The sequence below is a fragment of the Castor canadensis genome, chromosome 12 (genome assembly GCF_047511655.1).
Source record: "Castor canadensis chromosome 12, mCasCan1.hap1v2, whole genome shotgun sequence".
In the NCBI taxonomy this organism is placed as follows: Eukaryota; Metazoa; Chordata; class Mammalia; order Rodentia; family Castoridae; genus Castor; species Castor canadensis.
The window spans coordinates 86,828,048-86,844,042 of record NC_133397.1 but is presented as its reverse complement, the minus strand read 5'-3'; the positions used below and the strand labels follow the sequence as shown (position 1 = coordinate 86,844,042).

The 15,995-nt window shown below is 45.0% G+C and overlaps 1 protein-coding gene and 1 long non-coding RNA gene across 5 annotated transcripts in view; one reads left to right on the top strand and one right to left on the bottom strand.

Moving 5' to 3' along the window:
• Positions 1 to 764: 764 nt before the first annotated feature.
• On the bottom strand, positions 765 to 4,258 carry LOC141415057 (uncharacterized). The gene is made up of 3 exons (XR_012440084.1): positions 4,167 to 4,258; positions 3,614 to 3,735; positions 765 to 2,524 (listed from the first exon to the last, which is right to left on the bottom strand). It is a non-coding gene; the product is annotated as an uncharacterized lncRNA (long non-coding RNA).
• Positions 4,259 to 4,330: 72 nt separating this feature from the next.
• Positions 4,331 to 15,995, top strand: part of Tbc1d8 (TBC1 domain family member 8) — a 109,607-nt gene continuing 97,942 nt past the window's right edge. For 2 of the 4 annotated variants that reach the window (XM_074050376.1, XM_074050375.1), the window contains exon 1: positions 4,331 to 4,647. In XM_074050376.1, coding sequence (XP_073906477.1) covers positions 4,521 to 4,647 — 127 coding nt within the window. In that variant the 5' untranslated portion in view covers positions 4,331 to 4,520. Of the gene's footprint in view, positions 4,648 to 4,946; positions 5,764 to 15,995 lie in introns of those variants that run through there. The other 2 variants (XM_074050377.1, XM_074050378.1) reach the window with 2 other exon arrangements.

Here is a 15,995-nt window from a genome sequence, read left to right as displayed (position 1 = left end):
CTCTGCCTGGCAGCAGAGTCCATGTTGCCACAGATAGTGATGGCTGTGAAGTTTTGAACAGGGCATACTTTTATCCTGAGAGCTCATCAGCCAATATTAGGAACGTGTGAACCTTGTTTCTATGGTCGGTCTTATCTGAGGGCATGGCCACAGCAGGAGATGGCACTGGGGCTGTGCGTCCTCAGGGGACAGATATGTCCTAGACCAGGTATGCTTCTCCACATGTCCCGGGCCAAGGACACAGGCTAAGGGACTAGCATCTTCTCTTGGGGTCAGGAGTTATGTTCAAGTGGTATATCTGTATCCTGGGTTGTAAGGAAAAGGATCTTTGGAGGTCATTTTACCTCTCCAGTTCCCATCTTCCAGCTATAACAAAATAATTTCAGCAATCTATCTGTCAAGTATATGCCACTTCTTACTACTAAAGTATAATTTTCAAAAAGTTAAACCATGACTCTCATTGTAAATATAAAATGAGCATGAATGAAAGATTTTATATTCAGCTCCTGCACGGATGAAGGAATCATTCAGATGTTCAAAGGAGACTTTGAAGAAGAAACATAGGTATATGATTTAATGTATCATATATAGTAACTATAAATATAATAAATTATAATAAACATACTTAATAAACAATTATCTATATGAAATCATTATATAACATATAAATTATATACATATAATTAACATTACTTAAGAGTATTTATTAATCATATTACAGAAATCTATATGGACCAAAGTTTATTTGCATTGCTTTGCACAAGAGTCATTTACATTAGTTTTCTACAAGCTACCTTGTAGAGTGTTCAGTGATCTTCAGTATTTTCACAGCATATTCAAAAGCACTATGACATTTTCCAAAACATTTTCATTATCCCAATACATAATATATTAAATCACGACTCACAGGTGAATGTATTTATAAATACTGCTGAATCCAATCTTCTGTCCTTCTTGGTCCAACACTGTGGAATTCAGTCCCATATATGATCTTCAGCCTCTTCCCAATATATACGGGCAGGATTTTCCAATTCCCTGGTGTATGATCTGTTTTCACTCTCCCTCTCCTAACTGACCTTGACTTCTCTTCCTGAGCACTGCTGGGAGTTTACTCTTATTGTGGTCCTGGAATCCACAGCATGCATCTGGGTAGGTTTTGAGAATCAGTATCCACATGGGAGGCAGACTCCACTGAAGTCTTGAAAGGTCTTTCTGTAAGGCTAATTTCCTACTGTGCAGAAGAGTGGTGGCTTCTGCAGGCAAGGGAGGCTTGGGATTTAGAAATTCAGCTTTGTCTGCTTTCTACATGTTCCCACAACACGTCTGTGTTCCTACTCCTTCCCAATCAGGGTTCCAATCTTAGCAAGGGAACTTGCTGTAGCTGAGCACTTAACCTATGCAACAATTCTATAACCTGCAGAACTATATTGAGGATATGAAGTAGAACCTTGTCTGACCTGTGGCTATAGAGATAAGGGATGCCTTGAGTTTCACCATATCTGATGGGAATTTAATACTTCATGTTTATTATTATTATTATTTTGTAAACTCTCCATGGCAGTCAGAAGCAGCCATCTCACTGTATAATCTTTGTAATTATCACTGTTGCCATAGTAATCATGGTTAACAGCAGCAAGAGCCCCCAAGGCCTTGTCCTCCCTCTTCCCCTCACACCAGCTCTAATTTGAGTAATCCTGCCATTGCTCAAGGCCAGGAATTACTAGCATAGCTTTGTCACCTATGCGTTAAGAGATATGTGAGTTACCCAGCCAGAATGCCATATTGAGGAGCTAGGCTTCCTGGATCATTCCAGGCATCAGCAGGGTTTGGCAGGAAACAGAATCCATCTCAGTGGTTGGAAGACACTTGTCACTGAACAGCTATGGGCATGATTAGGGAAGCAACTACTTTCATTTGCTAGGATGGTCGTTACAAAGCCCCACAAACTAGGTGGTTTACACAACTGGAATTTACTCTCTCACAGTTGTGGAGAGAAGTCCAGGATCAAATAGGGTTGGTTCCTTCTCAAGGTGCTAGAGAAGGACCTGCTCCAGGCTCTCTCCTACCTTCTGGAAAGTCTTTAAACACTGGCAGCTAAACTCCAGTATGCACATGGTCTTCCCCCTGTGTTTCTGTGCAAATTTCCCCTTTTATGAGGACCCCACTCATACTGGATTAAGACCCACCCCAAACATAATCTTAACTAATTGTATCTGCACTGACTCTATTTTCAAAAAAGTTGTATTCTGAGGTACTGGGAATTAGGACTTCAACACATAAATTTGAGGGGATGCAATTCAACCCTAACATTACCCAAGTGTAATGAGCACCCAGAAACAAGTGGCAGGGGGAAGTTGTGAGCACCTGTGATCTTTACTCTCTAACAGCCCCTCTAGATTCCCTCTCCAACTTTCTCCACATTGCTCTGTGCCTGGGAGGCTGATCTCTGAAGACTGCATCTTCCAGGATTCATGCTTTCTATCATCTTCTGCTTGACTGAGCAAGGCGAGGCAGAGGCAGAAGCCTTAAGGGTAGAAGAGATAAGTCAGGTACTTATGGTACCCTTCCCATCCCTTACAACTACTTTCAGACTCCTTTCTCTCCAAGCTTCTCTCCTATTTAATATTTGGCAGGTAAGAACTTAATGACATTTACAGTATGGTTAAGTGTCAGTGTGTGGATTGTGTCAGGAGCTTCTGCATACACAGAAAAACACCTGATTTTCCTTGATGACTTACAGTGTGTCTGTCTTCTGCTGCTACTAACAGAATACCACAGACTAAGTAATTTCAAAACCACAAGTTTATTTGGCTTATGGTTCTGGAGGCTGGGATATAGAACATGCAAGGGCCTTCAGATGCCTTGTCCATTGGTGCAAGGTGGAAGGGGAAGACAAAGTGAGGGAGAGGGCCATACTTGATTTTACAATAAACCTTCTCTTATGATAACTTACCCACTCCTGAGATAATGACCTTCATCTATCCATTCCTAATAAGAGGTGATTAGGTCATGTTGGGGATTAAGTTTACACACATGAAGTCTAGGGGACACATTCACACCAGAGCTCAGAGTATTCCCAGTGCTTATACACATGCCCTGGGTAATCTACAGGGAGGTACTAAGGCTATTCCAATTTGGTAACTGAGTAAACTTAGGTACTGGACCTGATGAGGACTTCTGAGCTGGTCCCTTTTGATCCTTCCAACAGTTCCTAGGCTCCTGTGAAGGGGCAATTTGCAGGCATCTGGTGAGGGATTACTTTGTTTTTACTTTCCAGTTCTGTCCTAGGTAACAGTCACATTTTGTCAAAACCTAAGGGACCTTTTGATGGACCTCTTCTCTTCCTCTTTGGTTAGGGTGTTGGGTTTAACTGTCACTCTGTGCAGACCTCTTGGACTGTCCCCACCCCCAGACTACTCAGGGACCGCTGCCATGTGTCCATTACTACCCAGCCTGAAGGAAATACTCATTTCTAAATCTTACCTCCACATGCCCTGTGGCTTTCATTACTACCAATTACTTCACATGTTCTAGCTTTTCACCTGCTCTCAGAACAAACTTGAGGGGTTCATTTCCGAGTAAGGGACCCCGATGATGGCTCAACTATTGGTACCTTGTATGCCTCTGGAGGGATGTTCAGTGTTGAGTTCGGCCTGGTACTTGCCTCAGTTTCCCCCAACATCACTACTTCTTCCACGGCTCAGTCGGATCCCTTGTGAAAGCAAAAACCGTGCTCTAAAAGAAATGATAAACGTTTGAGGTCATGGATATGCCAGTTACTCTGATCAGACCGTTCATTACAGACTGCATACACTCACTGAAATATCATATAGCACTCCACAAATATGTACAATTATTCCAATTGAGTTTTTTTTTTTTTAGGTGTGGTGAGTGTTAAAAAAATCAGAACATATGCTTTAAATTCTTAAAGCTATTTTTGGTTACTTGTAAAAACGTCTTTTGTCATTTTAAAGACAAACACGCTTGCATTCTGTCTTCCTCAAGGTAAATAAATGCTGAGGGCTGGGCAACTAGCAGCTCAGAGAACAAGATGTTTTTTTCGCTAGGTCCTTCCTCCACCTCTCAGAAGGAGGTGCGGGGCAAGGACTCCTCCACACTGAGCTCTCTCCCTCTGGCGAGCGCGGCGGGGACGGGGGGGAGGAGACCTGGCAGCGAGATCGGACTTCCTCCCTCCACTCCGGAACTGTGCGCCCGAGCGGCTGGGACGCGGAAACCCGGGAGGCGCCGTGGGAGCCCGCGGGGCTGGAGCGGCCGGGGGCGGGGCCGCGGCGGGGGCGGGGCCAAGGCCGGGGGCGGGGCCGCGGCGGGGTGCGCTGTGGGAGCGGCGTCCGCAGCGCTCCCAGGACTGCGATCGCTTGCTGGACACCCGGCGGGCAGCTGTCCCCGCGCGCAGCCGCCGCCGCCGCCCCCTCCTCCTCCTCCCGAGCGGGCTCGGCCCCGAGTAGCACGCTACCGGGGCGATGTGAACCGGGGCCCGCGGGCGCGGCCGGGTCGCCGCGATGTGGCTCAAGCCCGAGGAGGTGCTGCTGAAGAACGCCCTGAAGCTCTGGGTGACCCAGAAGAGCAGCTGCTACTTCATCCTGCAGCGGCGCCGCGGGCACGGCGAAGGGGGCGGCCGCCTCACCGGTAAGGGGCGCGCTGGGGCAGGTCAGTCCCGGGCCTCGCTCGGCTCCGGGTCCACGGCCCCGAGCCCCTGGCTGTGTCGCAGGTGGCGACTTCCTGGGAGATCCCGGGCCACGATGCCTGCCTGGGGCTTGTTTTCCTTTCTAATGCATTTCTCTTGCTAGCTCCCGTCGAGGCCGGGCAGGTGCTGTAGCACCTGGAGGTCCGACTTGGCTCGGGAATCGCGGGGGAAACGCCGACTTGGAGAGTAACCAAGGGGCGCGGGGAGGGGGTGTAACCCAGGAGGGGAGCGGGCCGGGCCAGTGTGCCGGGACCAGGTGACAGCGGGGTGCGCCCGGCAGGCCCCGACTGGGCCATCTGGACACAGCTGAGGTTCCAGGTGGTGTCACCGCCAAATCATCCCGAGGCGCAGGTTGGGAGGCCCGGGCAATCCAGGATGGTCTGCTTTGTGGGTCTGGGACCGTCTCTGCACTCCGAGGGGGAAACTGAAGCAGTACAGTTCTCGAGCTTGTGATCTTAGTAGCAAAATTCAGCATTTCAGTCCGTCCCCCCCACTACCCAATGTCTTCTGAAGAATCGTAGGAAAACAAGACCTCAGGGTTGTGAAGTTAATGAAAAGCAAGGCATTTTTTCCCTATAAGTTATGATTCAAGCTTTGTGAAATTGAGACTAGCTTGCATTAGCTAGAACACCTGTTTAAACAGATTCATGAAGGAAAATTCTGTTGTATCTATGAGCTCTATGCTGGTTTCAAATATGGACATCTGAATAAGAGACATTAACTAGATCAGCCTTCTGTGGAGATGAGTGAGAAGTTAAAGGACTGAGATTGGGTCTCAGGGTTAATTATTGATACCTGTTTTTCACTCTCTGGCCAGTCTGTGGCACAGAGTCTGGTGGGGAAACTGACCATTATGCCCTAAAGCCACAGAACCAAGTGCAAAGAGAGTCATTCTGCTGTACTTCAACCACAGAGACAGCTGACAGCTGGATTTGCTAAAGGAGGGGGACTTCCCTGAGACCCCAGGAGTGAGTGGGAGTTGACAGAATTCTAGGTGAAAGGAACAGTGAACAGGGAAGGAATCTCGATGGAAGTGGCGTGGGTGACCAAGAGTTCTTGTAAGTAGCAGGGACAATTGGGACACAGGTGGGTTCTACAGGGAGGGGTTAGTTTAGAAACAGGAGGCCATAGAGGCCTTCCTGTGTCCCTGAGCAGCACAGTGGTGCTTAGTGCCTGCACTGTCAGGACTTGGAGCTTGGTAGCGCCCTACAAGGTGCAGCAAAAGTGAAGAAGCTGGAGAGGATTTTGTGCCCCAATCATTGAGGACAGCGTATGCTAATTTACAGTGTATTAAGTAGGTATCTGGTCTATAAATGGTCTCCTTTAGTAGAAGGTAAGCACAGGGCTTGGAGACTTGTGAAGTGGACGCATAAGGACTGTTTGTCCCACAAATGCAGGACAAACTCATTTTCTTAGTTCACTGTACACTGACTGTGTGGGATGCTCCATGTGCTTCTTCTGGAAAGAACCATGAGGGCAGGTGAGTGAGGGCCCTAGACCTTCAGGTTTGTCACCATCTAGCAGAGGCCAGGCAGGGAGCGCAAAGCTCCCTATCAGTAACTCGTTGAACTTCAGGCCAGCTTCCTGAGGATTTGTGACTCTGGTATCCAGAATCTGTCTGTGATGAGCTCAAAATATTGTGGACCCCTCCCGGTTGCAATCCACAACCAAGCAGGGTTTCATGTTGTAATACCTGTGGCTTTGGTATTCCTTTACTGTGAATATGCAAAAGTTTCTTTTCCTCTTTCCTTCTTCCTCAGCTTCCCGAGTGCTGGGATTACAGGCCTGACCAACACACTTGACTCAGAAATTTTTTTCTTTCTTTTTTTTTTTTTTTGTGATACTAGGGTTCAAATTCAGGGCCTACACCTTGAGCCACTCCACCAGCCCTTTTCTGTGAAGGTTTTTTTTTCAAGATAGGGTCTTGTGAACTATTTACCCAGGCTGGCTTCGAACTGTGATCCTCCTGATCTCTGCCTCCTGAGTAGCTAGGATTACAGGCATGAGCCACTGGCGCTCAGTCAGAAATTTCTTAAAGGCAGCAAGATCAGCCTAAAAAGGGGGAAAGCACACAAAAGGAGATACATTATTTCTTAGAGACCCAGAACCTGTTGTGGATTGTGCAGCACCATCTCCTCTACAGCTGGACACTTGACCTTTGAGTATTTAGCTGGGAAGCAGTGGCATGGCTATGCCAATTGAGCTACCCTGGCTTACCAGATTTTCATTGAACATGGGGCCACTTAGGAATGTGTTACAGTCAAGATGGTATGAGACACTGGGCCGCTCAATCTTTGTAGGTTTTGGAAAATGTATGAATTTGACAGGTTTTTAGCAATTTAAGATTTATGAAAATAATGGGTGCTACGATGATAAGCACTGTGGCTGTTTCTAGACTTTTGTTTGGAGGGAAGCAAACAGAGGTGGCTAAGTGGGATTGGAAATAAAATGTAAGGATCCCGTAATGAAAAAGTGTCTCTTTTATTGTGAAGCTAAATGTGTTATTAGTTAGATATTATATAAATGTCTGGATGTAAAAGATATCTGGATTGCTCAACTTTAGAAATACAAGCTTTTCTTTCAGGGTTATAATTTGCCTACCTACCTACTTACACACACACACTCCCTATACACATCTCCAGTTTTTTTTTCCTTAAGGCTTCTCACTCTCTCGTATACAATATACCTATGTATTTTCTTCATTATTTTCCTTACCAAATTGTCTGTTTATAAGGGTAGGTATTTTACCTGTGATGATGCTCAGTAAACATTTGTAGGATGAAAAGTGGGTGAATAGACACACAAAGAAGGATCCCACCTTTTTCTTATAAGTTAGGTGGGTGTGCTGGCCCAGATTTACTGACCATAGGAACATCCAGTTACTTCTCCACTTTCTGTTTCCTGTTTACCTGGCAGTCTGACTACAGGTGGGCAGTTGGACTGGGTGGGTGGGAAACAAAATCTCCCACCCCCTTTCCCCAGAGCTCCTGCTTTTGAGGGGAAAGGATCATGACACTGACTTCTCAAGTGACCAAGAGGGCAGGCACAGATGGGGCTATCCTTATCACCTCCTGGGGATTATTTCTTGTTTTTTGGGTGGTGGGGGAGGAAGATTGGCTGGAAAATGAAATCTTGGATTGTAGAGGCTGCTATCTCTTCCTCAGGTTAGAACATGGTGCTTTCAGTATCATATGTTTCCAAAACTCTGCTGACAGAAACAAAGGCTATCTTGGGAAGGAAGTGAAGTTATACAATGTTCACTTGGATACAGTCTCCAGCCCCTGGGAATATTTCTTATGAAAGTTCAGTCTTTGTGGGAGAACAGAGTGGGAGAAGTCAGCAAGTGGGAGGCGGTGGACAGAAAAGTACACCATCCCTCCCCCCTCCCCCAGGACTCTTCTGAAACCTTTAAAGCCAGTGGGATAAATGTAACTGAAGACCAAATGTCATTGCCCAGAAACTGCCCCTCCACAGGATTGTATTTTTTCAGTGTTCCCTTATGTGCATTCCTATATAATCTTGCAATTCTTTCCCCAAGGAGGTGGGTCATTATAAAGTTGCAGTTTGAATAAACTTGATGTTTTTTGCTTTGCAGAATGCCTTAAGCCTGGTTCACACCTTTGCATTTGTAATTGTGGCAGACTAACTGATTCCTCAGTTAAGGGTCAAGGAAGGAAGTGTGGGGTAGTGGAAAATAGTGGACAACACTGGCTTTGGAGTCAGGGTAAGTCTGTTGGTTACCAATCTGGGCTGGGAGACCAGGGGCTAGTTTATCAAAGTCTTAGAGCCTGTGTTGTAATTAACCCTAAGACAGAACAGTAATAGAGCTTACTTTAGAGGGTTATAAACTGTTCTACAGCCTGCTCCATTAGTTTTTATTTCCACAGCACAAGGGTTCCCATGAAAGTAAGGCTTAGAATTAAACAGGCTTAGAATTGAATAGTGTACGGCAAGAGCTTATTTGTGCTTGGGCACTCAGTAGGTTTGAAAAGAGAAAAGCCAAGTAACGTTTAAAAATGTGAGTAACATGAAAACATCTGAGACTAAATGTGTAAAGAAGTTTACATGGTAGTGAAGGATATAAGAAATATTATTTATCTGTTAGAAAATGCAGTATTTCCTGAGTGCAATTAGAAAGGTAACTATTTCAAAGCAAATTGGCTAAATATTGCCCAATAGCCAACGAATGGGAAGGCATTTTGCAAGATGTAGGTACGGGGCTTTGACCACATAAATGGAGAACTTCACCTTGGTGTTTGTTCATGCATTGAGTTTGTGCCCTAACACCATGCCTATAGTGAACCATCTATTGCCTTTGGAACAAGTACCCAAAGAGTGGGGGATTCACGTAGGGGTCACCAGACATGTTCAAAATGACTCTGTTGGAAGGGTGGAAACTGGTGAAGCCCACCATGGTGTTACCTTTCTTGGCCACTGTGTCTGCTGTTGGCTGGAGTCCTGCTCAGGTAGCCGAATTTGTTGATGGATTTTGTTTTCAGCAACAATGTAAATCTTTGGTTCAGCAGGACAGCCTGTTGCACTGGGCAGATGTCCCACATGCTGGCTGTGGAAGCTTGCATGCTTTGGTCTTGCTTCCTTAAAGCACTGTAAAAGGAAGAGACCACCAAGAAAGGGAGGAGTTTGAATTCAGGTACATAAATCTGAAGAATTAAATAGGTAACTACAACTTTAAAGGCCTAGAAACTGCTAATAATATCTTAGAGGTTTCCAAGAGTTGCATTTAATGAGAGCACAATAGGGGCCATTTATTTGTAATTAGATAATCAAAGGAGGCATATTCGGTGTCACTACAGGAGGTATAGTTCCTATGAGTGGTGAGTGACCAGACTCAGCCCTTCAGCCTCCCAGGACCTCCAATGAAGAGCAGAGAGTGACTGAGAGAATGGTAGCTTTTAAAGAATTCATTTCCTAGCACTAAAAGGATATGATTTTACAATCTTAACCACACATGTTCTGGTGGCAAAGGAATTATTTATGAATCATTTGTTGAAAATGAAAGTGGGAAAGCTGATAATGTTCCAGCACAGATTTTCCCCTATTTTTAAAAAAGAATCTTTCACCATTTACTTTAAAAAGTAGTGTGAACATATTTTAATTGCTCCTTGTAGTTGCATGAGCTGCCCTGGCCCTATGTCCCAGGCTGCTTCTCCTCCACTTTCTGTTCTTAAGCTCAGACTCTCCAATGTGCTGGGCATTTTTTTCTGCTGGACCTTCACTAGCTGTCCTGGCTAACCTTTGTGCCCCAAGTCCCTTACCTCCCCTGCTGCACAGTTACTTCTTGTGACCCTACGATCTCAGCCTGAGCTGTACTTCCTTAGAAATATCATACGTGCCCCTTCCCTTACCTGGTCCTCTTGTATCACCTGCCTTTATGACACTGATCACTGTTTGTCCCCTTGTGGCACTCAGTAGCTTTATCTGTTTAAAGCAAAACAGAGCATGAGCTCCAGGAGGGAGGTCCCAGGTTTCATCCCCCTCTCTTCTGTTCTCAGTGCTGAGGTGGTTCTTGTCACTGGAGCACTCTTGATAAATGCTTGTTGAATACATGGATGTCCAGTAGCAGTGCCAGAGGGAAGCCTATGGCTTGAGAAAGGCTTTGCATCATCCTGGAATGGAAAGTGAGCAGAGCACAGGAACAAATAAAGGAATGTTGCCCCTAACTTTCTCATGCCCCAGCTGAGTACTGTAGGGACTGGCAGTAGCTTGCTAGCTGTGCCAGCTGTTTGACCTGCCCACTGGTAACCCTGCAAATGATTACCTACGGAGCCACAATAATTCCCCCAGTGCTCTGGTAGCCAATTAGCACAGTGCTGAAAATTTGGGTCATTTGTATTCTTCAATGCTGGGGAGGGTGGGGGAGGTATGGGCTTTATTATTTTTCTGCTGCCTGCCTACTTTAAACAAAACGGAAGAAAAATCAACAGCAGCACAAGATCTCCTTATGAAAAGCACTGCATTTTGTGGTGTGTTTTTAATATGAAATTTTCCATGTGCATCAAAATATATATGTACTGTAAATGTAGAGTACTGGTAACAGAAGAAACACCATATTCCCAAGCACCTTTTACCAATAATGAAGTATTTTCACATGCTCCCTCTCCTGTGGAAACCACTGCCCTGAATTATGTGTCACTGCAGCCTCACTTTTCTTTGTCATATTAACACACACACACACACACACACACACACACACAATATAAAACTACTACGGAGCTGGTGGCATGACTCAATGATAAATCACCTGTCTAGCAAGTCTGAGGCTCAGAGTTCAAACCCCAGTACCACACTGCCAAAAGAAAAAAATTGTAGTAATAATATGTGTATCTTTCTCTACTCAATGTATTATTTAGTTTTATGTGATTTTGTAAGTTTATACAAGGGAATCATACTTTATTCACACTTTATGTATTTTTCTACAGTTTGGTTACCTTCTCCCCTCGATACTTTTCTCTAACATTGAGCTGCAGTGATGAATGTAGCTGTAGTTCACTCATTTTTATCCAAGTATAGTCATCTATTGAATGAATTCACTGCTACTTACTTATGCTTTCTTCTGTTAGTGGATACTTGGGTTCTAGCTGTCATTTTTGCTTTGACACATTCTGCTGCTATAAACATCCTTGTGTAGTGTTCAGACCTGGAAAAGTTTTTCTAGAGAATACGTCTCTCAGTGACCATGGTGGGGTGTATCAGTCGAGATGGGCTAGATTATGCTGCAATAACAAACACCCTAATGTTAGGTCCCATTCATGTGGCCAAGGTGCAGGTGTGAAAGATTTCACAAAGGCCCGAGTTAAAACAGAAGCAAAGTTTTATTTACTTTCTAGAGGAGGAACGGGCCAGATGCCCTAGACAGCATCGCTGCTGTGGGGTAATTGGTGTGCATTTTCAAGGGCTTCTGTGCGGCAGGGTTGTAGGAACATGGGTGGGGAGTGGAACGTGTGGTCATTGGTCTCTTTGACAGATGGTGGGGTGGGTATCCTGATTAGTACGGCCCACTGACCAGGGTGCAGTGTGGCCCAGAGGCATGTCTTTAGAGTCTCTGGCTACTTTGCTTTCTCAGACTAGAACAGAGAAGTTACTAGCTGGGTTTGCTCTGAAAAAGATAAGCAAGGGTAGGCAGGAGCCTGCACAAACAGAGTCCACATACAAAATGGAGTCACTCAGGCCTTCGTTAGCTTTGATACCCAACAGTGTATTTAGTTCTCCTTGATGCTTTACACCCAGTGTGGGGCAGCACAAGGCTTTTCTTGCAGTAGGCACTCAAAGATGGTGAATAAAGGCTTATTCCCAGTGTTTCGGTGCTCATTGGTGCAGGGGGAGGGTTTCCACCTGAGGTGACAGAGATCCCTTGGCTTACATTACACTGGCCACAGAAGCCACATGGCTTATGTGGAACCTCAGAGGCTTGAGGATGTGCTGTCCTTCTGTGTGCTTGGAAGGAGAGAACTGGCATTTGTGAGTGGCCCATAACACTGGATCAGAGGAGTGTGCATTCCCAACCTCGCTAGAAAATCTTAAGCTGTTTTCAAAGTGAGTGTGTGAATTTCTGGCAGCAGTGTATCAGAATTCCCACAGTGGTGCTCCTTGGCTGAGAGCTGTTGTCATTGTTAGAGGTGTTGCCTTTTTGCCAGTCTGGTAGATGTTAAAAGAGTATCTCAGAATCCTGAGAGTATTTCTCTTTATTACTAATTGAGTGAGAGTATTTTTATGTGTGTATTAAGTATGCTTTTTCCTAAGGAAAAGTGTTTGTATCTTTTGCCTGTTTTTTTCTATTGGGTTATCTGCCTTTCTCTTATTTAATTTTTTAGGAGATATATGTGTGAATTTGTAATTTTTTTCAATTAGATATATCATAAACTCTCTCATAAAATAGCCTGCTTTTTTGTTTTTCTTGTGGGTCTTTTGAAGAATAAACATTTAATTTTCACCTGTCAGATGGGTCTATTGTTTTCCTCAAGAGTTCGTTACTAGTTGCTTGTTGAAGAGGAATCTGGGATAATGGATGGTGTGGAAAGGTGCAACTATTCCTCACTTGTAGTTAAGTATCAGAGTCCTCATTCCTATAGCAAAAAACAGCTTAATAAGAGAAAAGCATGACAAATTTTTAAAATCAGAGCTTTTCATGATACAGGAAGCTTCCTGAAATAAAGACCCAAAGACCAGGAAAAGCTGTCTGTTTTTATGCTTGGGTACCAGGAAGATGGGCAGGCAGTGGATATGGGTTGTCAGCTGATAGGATTCCTCCTATCCCCTCCTGCAGTGCCTTCCTTGCACTGGGCAAGAGCAGGACCCTGGGAATGGGAGTTTTCAAGGGAGAGGGAGGGAGGGAGTGACCTTTTTTTGCTTGCTGTGGGTGAGAGTTGCTCTGTGTCTAGTGGCCACCTTGGGGAAGAGCAGTTCTGGTTTCTAGGACTCTTCTACAACTCTCCTGGCAGCAGACAGTAGGATGGGAGGTCAGGAAGACCTTGCTCCTGAGGTCCTTCCAGTCTCCTTTGGTTCAAGAACTCAGCATGCCAAATGCCATACTTTGAGGTGTCATGTTCTGAGCCCCACAATAATGAAAGGTAATGCTGAGATGACAGTGAGAGCTCCTCCAGGTCCGGATTGAGTGAGGGCAGCAGACTGCAGGGAAACTTCTAAAAGACAAGGTGACAGATCACACAGTGTTTTGGCATGTTAAAAGAATATCTGTGCCCAGGGAAGAATTGTCTGGAGAGATTATTATACATAGAGAGGGAAACAAGCCAGAAATTCTGTGACAGCTGTTAACTCTAGGGAAAATGAAAACTTGCAGAGCATAGGAAGGCTTTCTAGTTTTACTATAAAGCTCAGGCCTCACTCATATTTATGCAGTTATAATAACATAAGGACCACCATGTGATGTAGCCAAAATTACCGTGTAATTGGGTCATGAGTGGCGGGCAGCAGTGGTGGTCAGTGAAAGGGAGCTAAGTCCTCCACTTCGGAAAGTTGACAGCTAGTGGCTACATTAAGAATCCAAGGAGCTGGGTGTGGTGGTACATGCCTATAATCCTAGCATTCAGGAGCTGAGAAAAATTTGTGTTCTAGGCTAGCCTGGACTAATAGCCAGACCTTCTCTCTCTCTCCTTCTCTTTCTCTCTCACATGTGCGCGCACGCACACACACACACACACACACACACACACACACACACACAAAACCAAACCAAAAAAACCAAAACAACCCAACCCAACCAACCAAAACAAACAAACACAAAAACAAGGTCTGGGCCTGGGATCAATCTCTAGCATTGGGGAAAAAAAATCCAAGGAGTAGTACTTGTAATCATGTTACTTGGGGATGCAAAGGCAAAAACAAAGATTGGGGGAGGAATCAGAAGAGTTCACTCGGGGAGCAGTGGGGTAAGAGGACTGTCGTTTCCCAGTTAAGTCTGGTAGGGTTTTATGATTCTTTATTTGCACCTGTCACCTTGACAAAACAGGATAGAATCTGAAAGTTGGGACAGCTTTGCATTTTTTGTGGCTGGTGACTCTGTGGCGGTGACCTGGTTTGGGACTACATTGGAGCAAAGGCCTTTTGTTGCCCCATGGACCCAGATGCCCCGTGGAGGCATGTGTGGTCTGTGCTGTGTCCTTGCAGTAAGCCGTATTTAACCTTCAGTTTGCCTGGCATGTGTGGCGTGTCGCTTCACACAGACTTATTCCTATTTTCAGACATGCATCTAACCTAGTCAGGTAAATTTCTTTGAAATTGAAAGAGATCTGTTCTGGATTTTCCCTGCTTTCTTTAGAGAGGAAATTAGTTTAGAGTTTTAAATTCCTGCTCTTCGTCTGGTGCCTCGTCTCAGAGATGTGATTGTGGGACCCACTACTTCTAGAGTCTCAGTTTCTTCACGAGCAAAACAAAACAAAACAAAAAAACACCCAGTTTTTATTTTACAGAAGATTTTGAGCATCATATTTTTTGTTTTCCAGATTTGTTGGCAAAATCAATTTAATTTATTAAAACGGAAGGAGAAAAAAAATCTCAGAACATTTTTTTGCCAAGCCCTGTGCTCTCATGAAGCTTATAGTCTGGAGAGGTGGAGATGGTGGCGGTGGGGTGATTTTAAGCCATGAATACTGCATTATAAATGATGTTGAGTGCAGGATACTCAAGAGAGAATAACAGACTAATTTAGGATGGAGTGCCAGGAAGCAGACCACTGCGGAAGAGGTGCAAGATGGTGTTAACTGGGCAAAAAGTTGAGGAAAGCCTCTTGAGCAGAGCAAATGGCAGATGCAAAAGCCCTGAGGCCACTGAGTCTGTTTGGACAAGTTAAGCCTGAAATGCCTGGGGGTTGTCTAGTAATCTCTGTTGTAGAGGAAACCAGAAAGCAGACTGAGGAATGGCCAAGGCAGCAAGAATGTTTTTCCTGAAGCTAAGAGAAAGTGTGTATGGGAAGGAGGAAGGAACCCACTCTGCAGTGAAATTCAGAAAGGGCTATTTAGACTTTGGGGAGCAGTTTGGGTTCAGGGAGATATTATATAGGAGTGGGATGAAGACCAGTGGGTGATGCAGAAGCAGAGATGGTATATGCAGCAGGCCCCTCTCAAGTGAGATGTGCTTTTTCTCCTGGTTAAACATTTGTTATTTGTCAACAGAGTGTCTATTGAATGCTGATTCTACATGTGTGATGGATTTGGGGAAGACCTGCCAGGCCTTGATGGACCAGGGTAGGCCTGGCGTGGTCAGGGGACTAGGTTAGGCGTAAAGGTGAGGGACCTCAGTGCTCCATGTGTTTAGTCTGTTATTTCTGAGGAATTTTGTTTTAGAAATGAGGTTAAGTACTCTGTATTGAAAAGAGAAAATTGCCTCAAAGAATCTGTCAGTGACTTCCCATGACATAATAAACACACGTTCAGTGTCTGTCCCTGGCTCCTGGCACAGAGCTTCTAGAAGTCCTATCATTTCCTGAGTGCTAAGAGTGTTAGAGACATCTTTTGTTCTGATGGTTGGTTTTTGACCCCAATTGCTCATACTAAGCTCCTAGATATTTAGAATTCCCTGGTGACAGGAGTATCTTTTGTTCTAGTGAGGCAACCCTTGGTGAGGCTCCTAGGTGGGGCTAGTTACCTGAAAGACCAGCCCTGGGAAGAAGCTTGGAGCTTTTAGCCCCAGCTCCCATTCTCCTGGGGCAGAAAGGAGCTTTAGGCTGACCTAGTAATCAACCAGGCCTACATGATGAAGTCTGCATCAAAACCCCCCAACTCTGGGTTCTGGGAACTTCCAGGTTGGCAAACAC